The sequence below is a fragment of the Enoplosus armatus genome, chromosome 5 (assembly GCF_043641665.1).
Source record: "Enoplosus armatus isolate fEnoArm2 chromosome 5, fEnoArm2.hap1, whole genome shotgun sequence".
Taxonomy (NCBI): domain Eukaryota; kingdom Metazoa; phylum Chordata; class Actinopteri; order Centrarchiformes; family Enoplosidae; genus Enoplosus; species Enoplosus armatus.
In genome coordinates, this window is record NC_092184.1 from 3,869,547 (window position 1) to 3,888,232 (window position 18,686).

An 18,686-nucleotide genomic window follows, 5' to 3' on the forward strand; every position below is an offset into this window, starting at 1 on the left:
TTAGACAGTGACAGCTCGGCGAGAGACAGGACATGAGAGAGAGAGAGAGAGAGAGAGAGAGAGAGAGAGAGAGAGAGAGAGAGAGAGAGAGAGAGAGAGGGATGACTTGCAGCAAAGGGAAGGGCTGCCTAATGTGGTATGTGCTCTACCCAGTAAGCTACCGGGGCGCTCGGCCACATGTCTTTATGCATGTTTTCAATTTGCACATAAATAAACCTGTGCGGAAACTCCAAAATGTAAAAAAAAAAAAATTACATTACCAAAAAAGTTCTTATGCTTGCTAGAATGCACGATTTTACATCCTCTTCTTCTGCAGTGGTTTAATGGCACCTGACTGGAGAATTAGTGCCATTAACTGTTTATGTTGATGCATCCAACTCCTAATATTTGGCTAAGAGTAGTGGATGGAAACGGGCATTTATTGGATTAACTGGATTTAATAACCTTGTCTTGTCTTGGCAATTTTTTGCATTTTCATTTGACTCTAAACTCTACACTGATTAAATTAGTAGCTGTATCTTCGTTCTTAGAAGTTTTACTTTGATTTCCCTTATTAGCAGTAAATCCTGCCTCACCCTGCCTTGAGAAGCAGCTTACACGTCTACAAACAACATTACTATTAAGAGTTAGCCAGTATGATCTAAATGCTGTGCATCAAAAGATGTTCTACCCTTACATGAATAACATTACTCAATGCTTTATATATACAATTAATATTACATATTTTGGGAATACAAAAATGACAGAATGCTTTTGTATTGGACATCTAAAGCAATCAAATGGTAGGATTTCAAGACACTAAATGCCAGCACAAAATACCGAAAATCATCAGCAACCTACTGACCAACTAGTATCAACCTTCAAAAACCCACTTCACTCAAACCTTGATGCAAATTGTACACTCGTCCCCTTTCTGCTGCTCATGCAAAATCTCTCCATCTGTGCCCGAGGCCACAAGCTGATGTTGACTCAGAGCCTCTGATTCCAGGAGGCAAATAATGAATGACTGTGAAATCATCTAGGAACTCGAGCAAAGTGAATACTGTGGGTCACTGCAAACCTCTAAGACTGTTGTGACTCAAGCACATAATAGCTTGCTACACACAACTTGCCTCTAATATAAGGCAGCAGGAGAGGGTTTTTAAAAAAGCCATCATCAGCGGAGGCTCTTGTTATAGAAGGTATACGAAATTTGCTTGTGGGTTAATTTGTAAAGCAAACCGGCCTGCACCCCAGCAGTTGCACAACCTTGAATTTCATACAACCACGGTGAGATATTTGAGTGGAGACAATGGCTCCATAATCTGATAGTGCCGTCTGTTTGCCTGCTTCCGGACAGAGCTTCAAATGAACTATGATATGATCACCGAGCTGCAGTGGAAGTGCACGCCGGTGAACGACAGCGGCTATATCTAGACAGAGATGCACCTCTCCTATTTCAGGAAGGAGACTAATGACATTTATATGACCTTGTTAGAGGCTCCCTATTGAGGCAGACATATAATGATGACACATCAAATGCAATAAAAGGTATATTGTTTTGACTTTACAATCACCTTCAAATAGTCCCAAAGAGCTGGGACCAATTTGTGAGAGAAGAGTGAAAGAATAAGAAGAATAAGGTCATATTCATCTGCATTTCAAAGATACTTGGCTAAAAAAAAAAAAACAAGGGAATGACTCAATAATTCATGAGAGTTACCAACTCCACAGCACTTTAGAGTTCCCGTTGCTGGGATATACTGTACGCAGCTCTCACAGACGTAGTAGACATTTTCCTTTCCTCCTTCAAATCAGCAAACACGCAACCCTTGAGCTGAGCTATACAGAAAATACATGTCCTGTGTCGACAGCTGTTGAGAACTAGGAGAGAAAACACTACATCAGCATTGAGAAAGTACGGTACTGTAAAATGCAAATACGTTGGGTGTTTATCTGTCATGCTCTTTTTTGACTGTACATCTGGGGCCCGGATATGCATAAGTGGTGCATTACAGTTCTCAGTGTTAACGGTATACAATTTTATGACCAGTATAGCAATTGTAAAAAAACCAAAAAACAAAAAAAACCCCAAACACATTATCTACACAGGAAGTGAGTGGGCGTCCATTTAAAAGAAGAACTCAAAAATATGGCCACATGTACAGCATCACATAGGCTCCAAGTTTTCCTCTAGGTCTCTAAGAGTTTGTTAAGTGAGTAAATACTGCATTGGTACTTCACTGCAAAACACTGCATTGCGAATTCTGTCCAATTTTAGCTGCTTTAAAAGTGCTATCAGGCATACTTTGTTAAGTGTTATGAAACATCTTTTGGATATCGTCTGCTCCAGAGGGGGGTATAAGAAAAGATGACACAGTTTCAAACACAGAGAGCAAACTTAAATTATTAAACTAAAACTTTAGATCTCAAGATACTGATCCCGTCATGCTAATAAGACAGCTGTGGGTATAATGAAAGCAGACTGGAGATAACTGTGGCGAGGCAATGAAAAGCATTCAATTACTTATCTGTCTATTTCTTTTCAGCGCGCATCATTCTACCCGCTGCCACTGGAACCCAGAAATACTGACTGCAAGACTGAGGAATAAAAAAGTGGCGATGGAGACTGATCTGATCATTCAACCCTATAAAATTAAAAAAATTAGCAGAGATATAGGCTGATCATTTGTGATTAGTCAAAAAAGAATGTGTTGCCAAGACAACCATTTGATTTAGAACTTAAGTTTAGACCTCTTTACGTGTTTCGATCAATAAATAACGCTGTTAGTTAAACAATTAAAAAGGAGAGCAAAAAGACATATAACCTCCTATCAGCTGATTAAAAAGCAATCTTTGCAAACATCGAATCATTTATCTATTCCCTATTTTCCCCACACAACATTTACCATTTTCCTTACCATATTTCCAATTTTATAAAGAGTGAGTGTGTGTAACATTAGTGGAGTGATTGGGAGAGCTGTGTGGCTAGAAGACATGGACTTCAGCCACATAGCACTGATGATAAAACTACACCAGCCAGCGCAGGTGATGTTAGTTGTCTTCAAGTCTGACTCACCGGGTGTAGGCTGTTAGGATAAGTCTGCCATTGGCCGTCTATTTCAGTCGGCATTCTCCTCCACTTCTACTATCCGTGTTCCCGTTCTGCAAGGGCACCGTTTCTGCATCCTGGGCTTAGTGCCGCCAAAGACGATTGTGATTGGTTTAAAGAAATACAAACAAGCCAGAGCGTTTTTTTTTTATCTCCCTGACATTATCTTCATCTACAAGTACATGTCTCTTGTCTTCATCAAGGACTACAATGGAAATACTTGCTTTGGTAGAAAATAGTGTGCTTATGTTGGATCCCATCACATGGTAATAAACTGATTGGGAAATTGTTTTCAGGGCAAGAGTGACAACTTGCACACAAGGGTTTATTCATACAAAGAGAGAGATGTTGGTGTCCTTCGGACAGGATTCTTTTATGCATGGACAGAGAATAAGGCCGATACTAATGAAGCTTTCTGTCTTTAGCTCCCAATGATAGACCCTCTCTCGTCACTTTGTGCCAATGTGCAGAGATGTTTAAGCAGCCCAGTCAGGCTATTCTTGAAGAAACAAGCATGACTCGTGTTATTTCATGTGTAATTGATAAGCACATTAAGAGTTAGCTGACATGCACAAGACTGTCATTTGCAAATTCGCAGAGATGCACCTTGCAACTTGCCGGAAGCTTCTTCTCCCAGGGGAGAAGAAGAATGTGCACAATCGATTTTGCTCTGAGTGATTTAATCTGGAGTCGATGGACAGGAGACCTACAGCCATTTCCTGGTTCCAAGAAGATGGAAATGCCAGTTTTTATTATCAGTAGTAGGTGCAGTAACTGGAGACTGTTATTTAATTCTTGTCTGGGGAGAAAAGTTTTTTAAATGGCTCATTAGAACTCTACATTGTAACCAAGAATGATAATGGTAATATACCCCCCCCCCCACACACACACACACACATATATATATAGTTGAATCAACATTTTTCCAACACCCCAAGCTCAAAAGCTGCTGCCAGAGAGGTACTCTTAATCATATCCTCCCGTACTGATATCATTAACTCTATTATATAAAGCCTAAGGGTATCTACTCTCTATTGTGTGAACACTGGGAGCAATGCGGGGATGCCCCCAAACCAAAACAATGGCGTGACCAGAACAGCAGATAAATTTAATCTTTCTACACAGAAATAATCCTTTTACAGCAGAACCAGGACACCTGAAGTTGGTCAGGAAATTTAGTGGGTCAACCTCTTTAGACAGAAAAAAGGAGGACGAGAGACACAGACAGACAGACAGACAGACAGACAGAGAAAGGGAATTAATAAGTGGCCATGTCAAGGCCAAGTAGTCATGGGCTGATATAAAAGAGGTTATGGCTTCCCTGAGGGAGTGTGTTCTAGGCCAGCGCTGGCCTGCCTGGGGCCCTATCATCATCTGCTGTGTCCATTCGGCAAACCACAGCACGCTTCCCCTGACACACACACTGGCAAACTCTTACACACAAACACTCTTGACGTGTGACATCTGTCTGGGTGAAAGGGGTGGAAAAACTCCCAAGGTTAGGTTGGAGAAGTGCTGTGAGATCCCCCCCCCCCCCCCCCCCCCCCCCCCGACTTCAAATAATATGGACAGAAATAGATTCAGCTACTTTCACTAATTAATATGACACAATACTGATTCTACCATAGATGGTTTATGAAAGCTTTCCCATCTGCTGCTCTGACTGGCTGGTGTCAGAGAGGTCGTCCCTTGGAAAATCCTCTGGTTCACAGGAAGTGTTGTTTTCTTTACGTAAGGGCTGCACAATTAACCGAATATTAATCTCGATCGCGATTCTGGCTTCCAACAATGAAATGAACATGATCGTCTGCGATACTGACGTTTAAAATGTGTGCGCCGCTCATCGAAAACTCTGCTGCATATCAAATCAAGTGCTTCCTAAACTAACAGCCAGCCACCAGGGGCCATCGAGATGTTTTGGCTTCACTTTTAGGGAGCTGTCCTTTCACACAGAAATGGGTCATAAAGTGTCTATATTTTCAGTAGTCATACTGTATACTTTGTATCACACAGGGATTCCACTTTGGGGTGTTGATCACCCTGCCGGCATTTATTTTGCCTGTACCAGCTGGCGGTTGCTTAGTAACTTTATACCCTACATGAAGTCTGTAGATGTTAACTACACAAACTCTGTGAAAAAGTTTCACGTGCTGGGTCCAAAAACTGAAGACACAATCCCAAAAGGAAAGCTCACCGTGTTTTGCCTGTGACTCACGCAACACTCTGCACACCTTATGTGCGCTGCAGGTGTAGCTGGTAAAAAGCAACATACGTTACCTGTTCAATGTAGCCCGCCTGTTATTTCGACGCAAGATTTGTACATTAGCAGAATGTAGCACAATAGGAAGTGAAAACAGTGCTCTGTTTATTTGAATGCGAAACAGCAAAATAATCGTGATCTCAATATTGATCAAAATAATCGTGATTATCATTTTGGCCATAATCGTGTAGCCCTACTTTATGTTTAAGTGTTCTTTAGAATAAGAAGCAGAGGTTCTGGTTCAGCAATGGCCACAGCATTTGTCAAACAAATGATCTGAGAGTTGCAGTGCAAAACACATGGACAGAATACATATTAGAGGCAGATCGATAAAAAGGCATAGGCATATCAGTGTTGGTGAAGAGAGGAACTTGCTGTACAGAAATGTCAAAGATATGTTTGTGACAATTAAGACAGGTAATTAACAGTGTTACCATAATATAGTTTGTCTCTCAGAGAGGACTTACAAGTTTATTCTTAAATTGTAAAATGTCTAAGAACCAACAGTTCAGGCTTTAAAACAGCCACTGTGCAAGGTAGGTAGTAAACATTAGCAAGTTAGCTGATAACAGACATCTTTTGAGCACAAAACTACACACACTGTATGTTTTTATGTAACCCCCCCCCCCCCCCCCCCCCCCACTATCCAGTATTTCAGCTGTTACATTATTGTACTTGCTGTATTGCTGTCCCAGTATCCTGCCCTACTCCACTGACTCAGTGTCCATTGATCATAAACCTATAATCAGAGCCAGGAATCCATGTCATATGTGTATACTGATTCACTGGGGACAAGTCGGACACCAGAGACCATGAGCCCATTAGCAGCTGCGCTAGCATGGCTGGTGCTCTTTGGCAGATGTGATTAAGCACATTAACATTTGTCTTCCTCTAATCGATAAGCAACACGCAAAAACAAAGAAAAAGTCAACATGCCACTATAAAACATCAAAATGGTAAATCCTCCCAGTGGTGTTCCAGTATGTATGTGTAACTGTGTGTAAACCGCTGCCCTCCTGGCTGGTGACATACAGCAGTATACATTAGTGTTGTGTTTACAGTGAGAGCCTGTAGCCGACAGGACGGATGTGAACTCACTGATCTGGCCAAGTCAAAGACAGTCCCTCCATTCAGCAACAGCAGAGGACACAGGGTGAACCGTATGACACCCCCCCTCCACAAACACACACACGGTCATGACTTCATGACTCCTGACTCCAGTTTTCTGAATAGTTTGCGTATGACAGCTCCTCGTGAATATGGCTGAAACATAATTACCCCCGACTTATGTTTTTCTTTTAGATTTCCCTCAACTGAAACTGTCTAAAGCCAAAATAAGTAAGCAAATTAAACATTGAGCTAAACAAACGGTATTTTCTTATAAAGCCTCAATCTTCATTGAGAGCTACAATTTAAACTAAGGTTAAGAGTGAAAAAAAGGGGAACATATAATCAACTTTCCCGGGCGTTTTTCCTCGTATTTTAATGCTAACGTTACACTTCTTCTGTTAACTTTTATGTCGCTTTCTTGCTAATTCTGCGTCGCTCCACTCGGCTCGTCGCTTGCGGGCTCTACTCAGTTGCAGCCCACTTTGTATTTACTGTTTTCATGTATTTAGTTCTGCTATATCTACTTTATTCGACTCTATTCTACTCTTCGGTTGTGTGTGGTTGTACACAGGGAACACCAGCTAGCTGCGCACGGCGAAAACCGATGCGGGGAAACGGCGAGTGTGGAGTGATGCTGCGTTTGACCCGTCCGCTAACTCCCATAACAAAACCGTTACTCGCTGCTCACACAACCGGCCATGTCCCCGTCAAGTCCTCTGACGACCTCTGACATGCATGTAATCCTCACAAACACACACACACACACACGGTGTTCAGTGTCAGGCTACTTACGCCCTTGGTCTGGGGAAGCCCATGGATAACAGCACGTCCAGGTTGGAGCCACATTTCACTGAGCCCGGCCGGTTCTGCCGGAGCCTCCGAGGGAGGATTTTACTGTAAAGGTCCTCTTTGGCAGCCATGGTCCACTGGGTCACCCAGTCCGCTACAAGCCCGACACAGTCCACCACCAGACCTCCGGCTAGTCCACCAGCTACGGCCGGGTCCGCATGAGTGGAGAGAGGTGACGGCAACTACGCGGAGCGGAGCTGAGAGCTGCGCTGTGCGGCCAGGCTGAGCCCTGCTACTCCGCCCACCGGAGGAAGCAGCAAATTAGATGTGCTCACTGAATACACACGGTACAGTGGCACAACACAGAATGCAACATGATAGATCAGAGTATGCGGGGTTTGAGGGGAAAAAGGGCTTATACAATATTTATTTATATAGCCCAATATCACAAATCACAGTCTGCCTCAGGGGGCTTTAAATGTTATTTCAACTAGTCTTGAATGGATTGGTTTACCCTTAACTATATATCCGTGTGTAATATGTTTAAACCGCAGGGACAAGAGATACACGCCACACAGCATACAGGACCAAACACTAAGAGATATGAAAGTTGCGTTTAATTTGTGTACATAAATTACATTCATTATGCAAAGATAAAGACATTGAGTCTATACAATCCATGGATCACACATGTAGATAAATAATTACATCATTTGTACATTGTTGTGGATGATACATTTGACACAGACGGGCGTTAACTCGCTACACCTTAAACGACCATGAATGTCCTGAATCTCATATAATCTTGACATTGAATTGAACAGTGCAGATTCTCCCATTCATCTGATGACAAAGTGAAGCAATACCTGAAGTTTGACCAAACATTATTTGGTCAGTCTGGTAAATTGTTACACAAACTATCACCAAAGCGGGGAAGATCCCAATAGCAACCCTGATTACTTTGTATTTATGGCTTTCACATAATTCATGTAAACTGATTGTGATCTCTGCTGTCCATTGTACTAAGTCCTATGATATGACATGACTCATTGAGGGCCACACTGTGCCATGTCCAACCGATGGCCATGAGTTGGCCTTGAGTAGCCTGGCTGAGTCGTGGGGAGATATGAGGTTAGTGTTGGCCACCGACAGTGCTGGCAGATGGGTTGTATGGTGCGATGACACTGAAGACACAGCCGGCCTCCTGGAAAGCTTGCCTCATCTCCACCTAGTGGGCCAAACACAGACAGCAGGGCGTTGATGTCACTTTCACAGATACAGTACATACTACCACAGGGTTTACTACTCCGAACAGGTTCATTACTAGCATAGCCGATATCTTCAGACTTAGATCAGCATCTGTTTCAAATTGGGCAAAGGAAATGGATGCAGAAAACGACAGAAAACTAGCTGCTCCTTTTGTTGTCAAGTCACCTAAATGTCAGCGTGAGTGCAAGACAGCTGTAATCATGGAAAAGATGACTTCCTCCGGGTGGAAATATTCTAACCACTCTGTTTTTCTCCAGTAAAAAAACGATGAAAAGAAAATGAAACTTTACAGCTGTTTTGTATCCGGATCATTTAATTGAAAAGCAAACACATTGGTGAAGGTAAGGTGTTAGGGATGGACCCGAAAAATTAATGTAAAGAATTGCCATAACAGAGGTATCAGGGAGAGCAGTGGTTCCAAACCTTTTTCTTAAGGGATCCCTTTTTCACCATTGTATGTACACTGACGACCCCCACCGCCCCCTACACTCACATAAAAAGGGGGAAACGTAGCCTACTTCTTTTTCATTATATTCATTGCATAAAAAACAATAACAGAATTAACCTAAATAGTGAACATAATAGCTGCAGGAAATTTGTGTAAAAGTATCAATGTATCAGACGATTTTTCCTTATATTTCTAGGATCACAATTCTATGCCCGTATTATGATTCTCTTTTAATTTCCCTATCATATATACGTTTCAATAGTCCAAGCAGCCTGACCTTGTAATGAATAAATAAAGATAAAAAGGTTTTATAATTTATATATATAAAAATTCTTACACCCTTAAAATCAAGAGGGCTTCAGGAGCCCCCCTGTGGAGCTTTGGCGACCCCTGATGGGGTTGGGACCCCCAGATTGGGAACCTCTGAGTGGTGTGTTTTTAAACTTTACTCGATTGAAGTACATTTTGAAAGCCCACAGATCACTAATATCTGGGGCAACCAAGAGACAGGAATGTCAACATTAATATGAAGCTCCAAAGCCATGGCCTCAGACGGGCATAGATAGGGAATGTCAGCTACGTGTTGCAGTCTTACCAGTCTCGCATTATCCAGACACAGACCCACCACAGCCCCCCCACTGCCTGGTAATTTCACCGCCGAGCCAAACTGCAAGAAGCGGCAAGAACTTTATGAATGCGTGAACAGAAAGACACACAGATGTCCAATAAAACAATTCTCTGCTAGCAGGTAGTGGAGCCTCTGAGCACCTACCTGCCTCGCCAGCTGAACCATCTTGAGGTTCCCAGGACCCAGACAGTCATCAGTGTAGACAGACCTGTGGGGTGTGTTGTTACTTTAGCTGTGAGGGTAAACTGCAATATTAATGCCTCACATCAACATATACTGTGTACCTCCGCAGCTCAAAGTTCTGGTCCATCAGTTGTGCCAGGCGGCTCCAGTCTCTGTCCTGTAGAGCAGTCCTGAGGGGAGAACACTTTCAATCAGTGCTGAGGTCAGTATCACCTCTAATGTTCTCAACTTCTGAAATGCCACAACATAGACAAAAACACAGCCTTGTTTTTTTGTTTTTGTTTTTTTACATAACCTCCACCGCTATTTATTGCATTCATTCTTGAGCAACAATCCACTTCCAAAGTACTCAAACCAACCTCGCTTGATCAGTGAGCTCAGCAAAAGTCTTCATGGCCTCAACTACCAGGGGCTCCCCTGTGGAAAGACAGAGCAACATGAAAGTACATCAACAAACAAACCAATGTGTTTCCATTTTTATAACTCCTTGAGGGAACAGAAAGATGTAAATAACGGCTAAGAACTTTTTTGTCTGTTTATAGAAAACTGAAATGTGTTGCTTTTCTAAAATGAGCAGCTTTTCTGGCCAGTGAGGAATATTTTGTGGCCATAAAAATGACATAGAATATAGAACTAGCCTATATATGCTTGCTAACATGCTGATGTTTGACTTAGTGTGTTAACATGCTAACATTTGCTAATTAGCACCAAACATAAAGTACAGCTGAGACTGAATGCCATTAGTTTTGAGGGTATTTTGAATTTGACCAGATGATGGCGCTAGAGGAAAAGTCAGGGGATCAGGATCAGTCATCAGGATTCATCCTCTGGGGATGGTGGGTATCTATTTTATGGCAATCCATCCAATAATTGTTGAGATATTTTAGTCTGGACCTAAGCGGTGGACTGACCGACAGACTGATGTTGCCATCCCTGAAAAAATAACTATGACTAATATCAGAAAACACACCCCTGTTGGTCAAACAGTAGGTCCCTTGTTTTTGAAGACATTTTTGGCGTACCACTGAGCCAGCGCTGTCGGATGTTGCTGTGGATGCGTCCAGAGTCGCTGGGGTCGCTCAGGTAAGCCAGCCAGAACGGCGGGAGCCCACTCATGTCCAGAGACACATAGTTCCCTGAGAGTGGAGAGTACACAAGCATTAGGAAAGAAATGCATTCGCATCATCTACGTAGCATCTACAGACAGACGATGATTTCAATACCGTAGCCCTGCTCTTCCATGAGCTTCTTACTGAAATCCATGTAGACTAAGCCTTCATAGACCTGCAAAGACAAAGGGGCAAACGATTCATGCTACTATAGGTACTAAGTGAAAGATAACTGACATGTTTGCGTAGTGTTGATTCTGTTACTGGCCTGAACAACTCTGTCCTGCAGGCCGGCAGTAATGAAAAGTTCATCAGTCTCCACGTTGAGGATGAAGTTGGCTCGGATCGGCTTTGGGAGATCCTGGAGTGTAAAAAAGGAATATACGAAAGACTCAGTAGGTATGTTTTGTGTGTTGTGAGGGAAATCTTCTGAACGCAGAACATGACTGAAGTTGAAGTTGTTTTGATAACAGCAAACAGTGGAGGGGAGTGACAGACTGGTGGGGAAATCAAGAGATAACTCTGAGGGCTTTGGCAACAGCATGAGATGGGACAAATATCTGCCATCCTTACATTGTCTGTGATGTTGTAGAATTTCATTAGACACTTCAGGGTGGCTGAGACGATGGCACTGTGAAAAGAGGGTCAATTATTCACTTCAAAGTGTGCAAAAGTACCTTTACATTGGGCTTTACAGATAAGAATCCATTAAACAGAGCTATTTACCTGCTTCCAGCAAGGCCCTTCATTAAAACAGAGACAAATCATTTCATCATTAGAGCGTGAGCATACTTCAACAGTGTGTGTTGTGAATCGCTGGGCTTTATTTCTTAGAAACCGGTGTTTGAATGGATCCTCACCACTTGCCGAGGAATGTTGGTGTCGTACTTCAGTGTGAAGTTCTGCTTTGTCAAAGCAATACTGCAGTAAAAACACACACACACACACACACACACACACACACACACACAGCAGACATCGAATGAGCATGAGCAGTGAAAACGTCTTGTGTGCAGTGATTTGATGCATGCATCTTATGTGCTTTGCTAAACACCTCACCTCACGGACTGCGCGATATATTTACACTGGCGGAAAGTGAAAGTGTGAAGTACATTTACTCAACTACTGTACTTGGCAATCACTTGAGTACTTGTGCTGTACTTCAGTGTGTCCAGAGGGAACCTTTTTCCTGCACTACATTTATTTGAGAGCTTTAGTTACTTTACTAATTATGCCTTTACATACAGAACACACGTTCTAAAATGTGATGTATTTGTTTACTGTAAGTATTTCTTTTGTCTATAATTGTCCTAAAACCTTATTTTCTCGAAACAAGTGAAAAACGTAGAAGAGTAAGAATATTCTCACCTGTTTTCAATGCAAATCAATTTGTATTTTCTAAAATCAAGTTCCATTTTTCTTCAGTCTAATTCAGAAAATAATCATATTCCTTCTTGTTTTAAACCTGCAATAATTGATTTTGTTTTTGCCACCTGGGGGCAGTGGAAACAAACATTAACATATCATCACCTATTAAGTTGATACGATGAACCTGTTAGCAAACTGTTATTTAACAGCTTATTTAAACACCCAGCAGGTACAGAGCAACATTATCACTGATAACAGTCGAGTCTCTGGCCACCTGGTGAATGTAAGTCCAGTATTTACTTTTCTTTTAGCTCTGTTTTTGGTCTCCACCAACTCCTGAGGGAAATACCTAGCTCTTTAGCTTCTAAATGCTCCACTATGTTCACCAGCTTGTCTCTAACTGTGTCTGTCTGCTGTTTGGAGCTGAGCTTTTCTCTGAAAACAACGCTGTGAAGAGTGAAACAGTAACGTTGCAGCTAAACAATGAGCCAAAACTATAAAGCTCCATGAAGATTCTCTGTAGGTTCATCACTACGACTAACCCCTATCACATCGCCACATTGTTTTCACATTGTCATTTGATACAGTTATTACAAAAAGACACATATAGTATATTACTTTAGGTTACAGTAAATGACTTTTACTATACTTTACTATAGCTTTACTATAGCTTTACCAATAGTAAAGCTATAGTAATGATGCATGATGAAGAGAGAGATATAAAGACAGCAGCAGATGGTGTGTGTGTGTGTGTGTGTGTGTGAAGGAAAACCCTATTAATATTCCCATGAATAAACTTGTTAAAACATAAATTCATTTAACTGTTTTTCCAACTCTAGTCACTAAATGTATGAAGTATTCTGTTTCTACTCAATATTCATTATTAATTACTAACAATTTCGAATTTATTTTCAACATCACAATTCATAATTAATCTGTACAGGAAACAACAGTTTGTGGAGGTACACGTTTTTCATAAAAAAGCATTAAAAACATGTGGGCTAAGCCAATGTCCCGCTCTGTGGTAATGAATCAGGAAAATGACAGTGTCTTTGTCTTGTCTCGGCTACTTATCTCACCCTTGTTTGGAGCAGAACTGGTAGAACTTCTTGCAGGTAGCCTGCAGCAGCCGCAGACCTCCCAGGTACCTGCAGCACACGGAGAACAGAACTTTCAGAAGACGCCTGAACGCGACCGCCTCTGTCACGTATTTTGGCTCGTCGTGTACACACACCCTTCTTTCCTGCTGATACAGAACAGATCTTGCAAGCTTCCAAACTCCGTGGGGTCGTTCAGTGGATGAGGGACTAAAACCTACAAAGTCAGAGAAATCCACGTGACTTTTGCACAACATGTCCCCTGCTGAAAGTGTTTCAGCATATTGTGTGCACAGAGGTGTGTGTGTGTGTGTGTGTGTGTGTGTGTGTGTGTGTGTTACCAAAGTCTGGCTCTCCACTAGAGTGACCTCGGCCCAGAAGTTAGAGATGGACATAGCGACGGTTTTCCCGTTGAAGCCGTCTGAGGGATTCCCCATTAATCCAACCCTGTGAGTCACCACATATCAGGACATGAATTCTCACAGTGTCTGTTCGTTGGGAAGGAGGGAGAGTCGTTTGTGTCGGCATTCCTCTCACCTGGCATATGATCGGCGCGTGATCGGCTTAGCAGGGCTGTCCAGTTGCTTGGTGGAGTAGTGGGTGAGCCACTTGGTGTAGTCTGACAGGCCCTGAGGTGTCGAGAGGAGGCATGTTATTAAAGGAAACAAATAGCTGACTTAATGAAAGGACAAATCCGCTGATGAGCTGCAACAGAACAACCAGCATCCAAACAGTGCGGAGTAAACAACTCTAGATTACGGTTTTTCTCAGGTGCTTTGGCACATCCACTTCTATGTGCAATTCTCAAATCCACCCTTCTCCTTCTCCCACATTATACGCGTTTCTCCAGTGGACACTGCTTTTCTATTGGTTTGCATTACACTCACTGGATGTTGAGGGCGGCTTTGCATGTTCATTTATAAATGGCTCCTAATTTGCTTGAATTTGCTGTGTGGAGAATTGTTATTACTGTACTTTCATTTGTGTTTTTCATGTTACTGTTACATGTAAGGTTCCTACTGTGAGTGGGGACGAGAGAGGTGAACGACGACAGTGAGAAATAGACTGTTGAAATTGATGTTTGCATGACGTGCGTTTATTCATTTGGCTACAGAGGACATTTGACTTTCTTTCTATTTTGGTTGCTGTATGTCTCAATGAGAAATGGCATGAAGACATCGTGACACAATTCCTTAGACATCTGACTGTCTCGACTTAAGCAATGATCCAGCACCAGCTGTTTTGGTTCAAGTTACTCACTTTTCACACAGGAGTTACATTTTTGAGTCAAGTGTTGTGCTGCTCCGTATACACTTCAGTGGGGGATGCTCTCAGTATTTTGGACCCTGGAAACTTACAGATTCTCAGATGCATCTAGACTGGAACTGACAGTGGACATTTTGAGCAAAAGCGGAAGACATTTAGGACTGAGTGCCCACTTTGCAGCTGATTTCTGACAGCTTTCAATCTGTAAAATATTTAAGCATTTTCTCTTCCTGCCACTTGCAAAATTGCTTAGTGCAGCTTTAACACACTGCAGTACGTTTTGCTTTGCAAGTTAAAGGGAAACTCCACCGATTTAACACACCAAAGTCTGTTTCCAGGTGTCTGAGAGCACTGTTGCATACATGGAAAAAGTTGCATAAAAGCCTTTCGTGACTCCAGGCTACATTATCTTCAACAAGCAAAACACACTTGAATCTCAGTGCGCAGTCAAGTTTGCATTGTGGGTGATGTAGGCGTCATGTTTTGACAAGGAAGAGGAATGCGAGGAATTAAAAAAGGCTTCTTTAAACCGTCCATTGTGAGTCTGACAGTGTTATAGGAGTGGAATACTAAAGCACTCGTTTAAGGTCTAAGTTAAGAATCATCATCACTATTTTCCTTTGTCCCTTATAGTCTATGGATTTGCTGAAGGCAATGCTGTGTGAAAAAAACATAGCTGAGGTAAGGATACAGACCACTTGTCCAATGAGCTGGAAGCCAGTTGGAAGCTTCATCCCAAACACATCGAGTTGCTTCTCATTAACGAGCCACTCCTGCAGAGAAAGGCAACTGGCTATGACTTGATTCATTCATGATAATGCACCGATGTCATTTGGGTTTGGTAATGTAGGACCACGTATAATCCAAGTGAGTCAGCAGTTAGATCCAATCTTTACCCATTAGTCACAATAGTTTGTCTACTAATTGTCTAAGACGTTATACAGCAGATCCAGCGTCAGTCGTTGATTTAGTTTGAATGGAAATATTCACTTGAATTATGTAATCAGAGGGTTTTGGTGGAAAACTTGGCCCACACTTGTGTTTAAGTAACTTTGAGGAAAGCCATAAGGGTGTGACTCAATCTTATAACAACAACAAAAAGTCATCCTTTTTGCTGAAATAACACTCACTGAATGAGCACTTACGAACCCAGTATCGTCCGAAGCTCCTGTCTGTGGCTTGAGGCTGCAGGCCGAGGAAGTCGGACAGGTGGGACAGGGTGTCTCTCTGGATGCAGTAGAACACCACGCTGGCCAGCCGTGATCCTGTCAGCGCCTCCTGCGGTTTCTCCAAGAAGCGGGTTATCCTGATTCAGAAAGCCGAGCAGAATTAAGAATCAGATCTGCAACATAGTGACGTGTACGACATGTATGCCGATGAGGTTCTGAAACGCCATTTCAGCATTTCGGAGTGCTGCTGTTACAGCATGCTGCCCGTTGTGGGAATAAAGGAAAAACACTGCTCACCTGTGGGTATCGGGGCACACCTCCACAATGCCCCTGGAGCTGCTTTTCTCACTTTCCTCCAGCTCGTAGTATATGACCAGCTCTCCAGGCTGCAGCACAGACATAAAAGGGTGGGCTACTGCAAGTCGCTCATGACTTCCCCTCCACAAAAAAAGGCCATGAACAAAAGATTTATTTGAACTTGAATGTGAATTTGTGCATCAGTCATCTTGGGTAGTTTCAGATTCCCTGTGTTTGGCCCAGCTGTGCAGGGGATTTTCACATGTTTGACAGATGAAGACCAGTCTTCTGAACTCATGTATTCATAGTGAAGCTCAGTTCTGCAGTCTGCCGCTGCTATCACAGGCGGCAGAGGACATTTTGTGATGAATATCCTTTGCACGCATTAGATTGTATGGTTTTTGCATCCACTAATTATGTGTATGTGAATATACTATGAGCACGAGGTCCTGGCGGACACTTGTATTGTAGTAAATCTCACCTTGGACCTGAAGAAGCGGATCACTTGAGCAATGTCAAAGTTCTGGTCTGCACACAGCATGTCTCCTGCAATCTGCATACGCAAAAAGAAAACCCTCATAGTATGACAGACATTCATTCAGTTCTACCAGAATACACCCGGTCAACACAATGAAATGTAACTGAGCAGCTGTGCGAACAGACACCCTCAAACATTAACAGCAGACAGATTCATCGCACCACCATGATGTCGTCCTGCAGCTTGCGGCTTCGTATGGCCAGCTCCAGGTCAGCCACGGCCCCGAGACGGTCCTCCAACGTGGTGCTGCCGTCGTTTACTACGTTTTCGACCGGGAAGTCATTGGCTGTGGCCCAGCGCTCATAGTGCTTATACCTGGTCAGTGGAACAGAACAGGAGTAAGGCCAGGAGCAGGATAAAAGACTGCAGAATCAACACCAACTGGGTCATGCATCAGTTAGAACTCACTTGTCTGCATTAGTGACCAGATACACTTCTGTGAAGAGCTGTCGCCTGGAGAGAAAACAAATTTCCTTGGTATTTTGGTGCGTAACTAAGAGAAAAACTAAGAGAAATAAGAAAATAATAAGGAAGTACATAAACATAAAATAGATTTTTACAGACAAATGTATAGAGTTAGAGATAAATGTATAAAAAAAAATATGTACACAAAAAAAGTCTTAGAAGAAGAGTAACTGGGGTTAAAAGATAATAAGAAATTAGGCCTGTTCGTGTTCGGGCCCCTTGCCACTGTTACGCACATCTTGACCGTTTCCCACCAAAAATCCAGGATCTTCTTTCCCCCAATGCCAGGAAGTAAGGCCTTTGGTACCCCAGTCAAGTGGCTGTATAAGCCTGTGACATCATTCTGGGAGAGGAGAGGTGGAAAAATGAGCTGGACTCAAATACAGGTCACACCATGCCATGTCAGTTCATGCAACAAGTGTAATCGTGCTGCTCTACAACATGGTTTTGGCTGTAGCTGTAGTATGTAGTATGTGTTCCCACACTGAGTGTAGGTGATTTATTGTATGATGTCTATGTCCATTCTATATACTGTATTACATACCTTTATTAATTCTCCACGTGAGGTCTATATGTAGAATACTTACAGGTTTATATGTTGCAATTAATGCCAAATAGCTACTGGCGACATTATATAAATATTCAACTCAAACTCAGGACTATTCGTGGACCTGTGAACACAACACGTCCCCTTCTACTTCGGAGGAGCCGTCATGCCAAACGTAATGAAAGAAACTAGCTTTTTTTATGCTCATCTTTCTTTCTTGAAGACGACGCGTACTTGTTTTAAAATGGTTATGCTGTCATGTCAACCACTAGATTACCTTCAATAATTCGGCTTATGTACAAGCCAATAAACGGCATTCATTTTCACTCAAACTCAACTTTCATGAAATACTCCCCTTCGAATTCCTATTTAATTCTGCCACAATGCTCGGTAGGGGGCAGTGAAAACCAGTGTGAGCCAATGATAAAAAATATAATTTTACAAAAATTACGATATGGCTGTTGGTTCAGAGATAAGCCGGATGCACAGGCGCGTCCCAACGATTCCGTAAATGTCCTAAGTGATGGTCTAAAAGATATACAAGCTAGCCGACAAGTAACTAGTGGTTAGTGCCAGATTCTTAAACGCAATTCGGCTTACTGTAGTAGTACGACCGCTTCTCTACTAGTGCGAACTTTGCACTCCTTTAAAGTATCTCCTTTCTGCTGCAAGATTCAAGCTACTTACCTTGATTTGTGCCTCTAAGACGGTGCCGTGGCCGGCTACCAGCAGTATACAGATCATTGGTGAAACTTCAATTTGTTCTGACGTTCCTTTAAATCAATAAACATATAGTGCAGTGGTTGAGAAATATCAACGGTGTCTACGAGTGCTTAATTCTCCCAGCGTCACTGAAGTGATGTACTTCCGCAAAGAACCTTCACAATAAAACATGCACTCACGACGTATACCAGCTCATCTTGACGCTACAGACATGAAGATAAATAAAATGTAAGTACACACAATCTATACTTACAGCTAAGATGCAATTAACAAAATCTGTTCTGCATGTTTTAACCAATCTACCAACCCTACCAACTAAACACATCAGA

General features: G+C 42.3%; 2 protein-coding genes across 3 annotated transcripts in view; both read right to left on the bottom strand.

The window, feature by feature from the left end:
* Positions 1 to 7,381, bottom strand: part of LOC139285536 (ubiquitin-associated and SH3 domain-containing protein B-like) — a 39,340-nt gene extending 31,959 nt beyond the window's left edge. For both annotated transcript variants that reach the window (XM_070906103.1, XM_070906102.1), the window contains exon 1: positions 7,254 to 7,381. In XM_070906103.1, the coding sequence (XP_070762204.1) occupies positions 7,254 to 7,381 (128 nt within the window). The remainder of the gene's footprint in view (positions 1 to 7,253) is intronic.
* A 490-nt stretch (positions 7,382 to 7,871) lies between these two features.
* gkup (glucuronokinase with putative uridyl pyrophosphorylase) lies at positions 7,872 to 18,460 on the bottom strand. Its single transcript, XM_070906264.1, has 23 exons — positions 18,322 to 18,460; positions 17,324 to 17,430; positions 17,031 to 17,075; positions 16,784 to 16,937; positions 16,566 to 16,637; positions 16,085 to 16,173; positions 15,768 to 15,924; positions 15,314 to 15,391; positions 13,890 to 13,981; positions 13,694 to 13,799; positions 13,490 to 13,569; positions 13,335 to 13,403; positions 11,748 to 11,808; positions 11,614 to 11,630; positions 11,461 to 11,518; positions 11,156 to 11,248; positions 11,002 to 11,062; positions 10,801 to 10,914; positions 10,138 to 10,195; positions 9,880 to 9,948; positions 9,740 to 9,803; positions 9,563 to 9,634; positions 7,872 to 8,478 (listed from the first exon to the last, which is right to left on the bottom strand). The coding sequence occupies exons 1-23, from the start codon at positions 18,376 to 18,378 to the stop codon at positions 8,383 to 8,385; spliced, it is 1,869 nt and encodes a 622-aa protein (XP_070762365.1). The 5' UTR covers positions 18,379 to 18,460; the 3' UTR covers positions 7,872 to 8,382.
* Between the last annotated feature and the right edge of the window lie 226 nt (positions 18,461 to 18,686).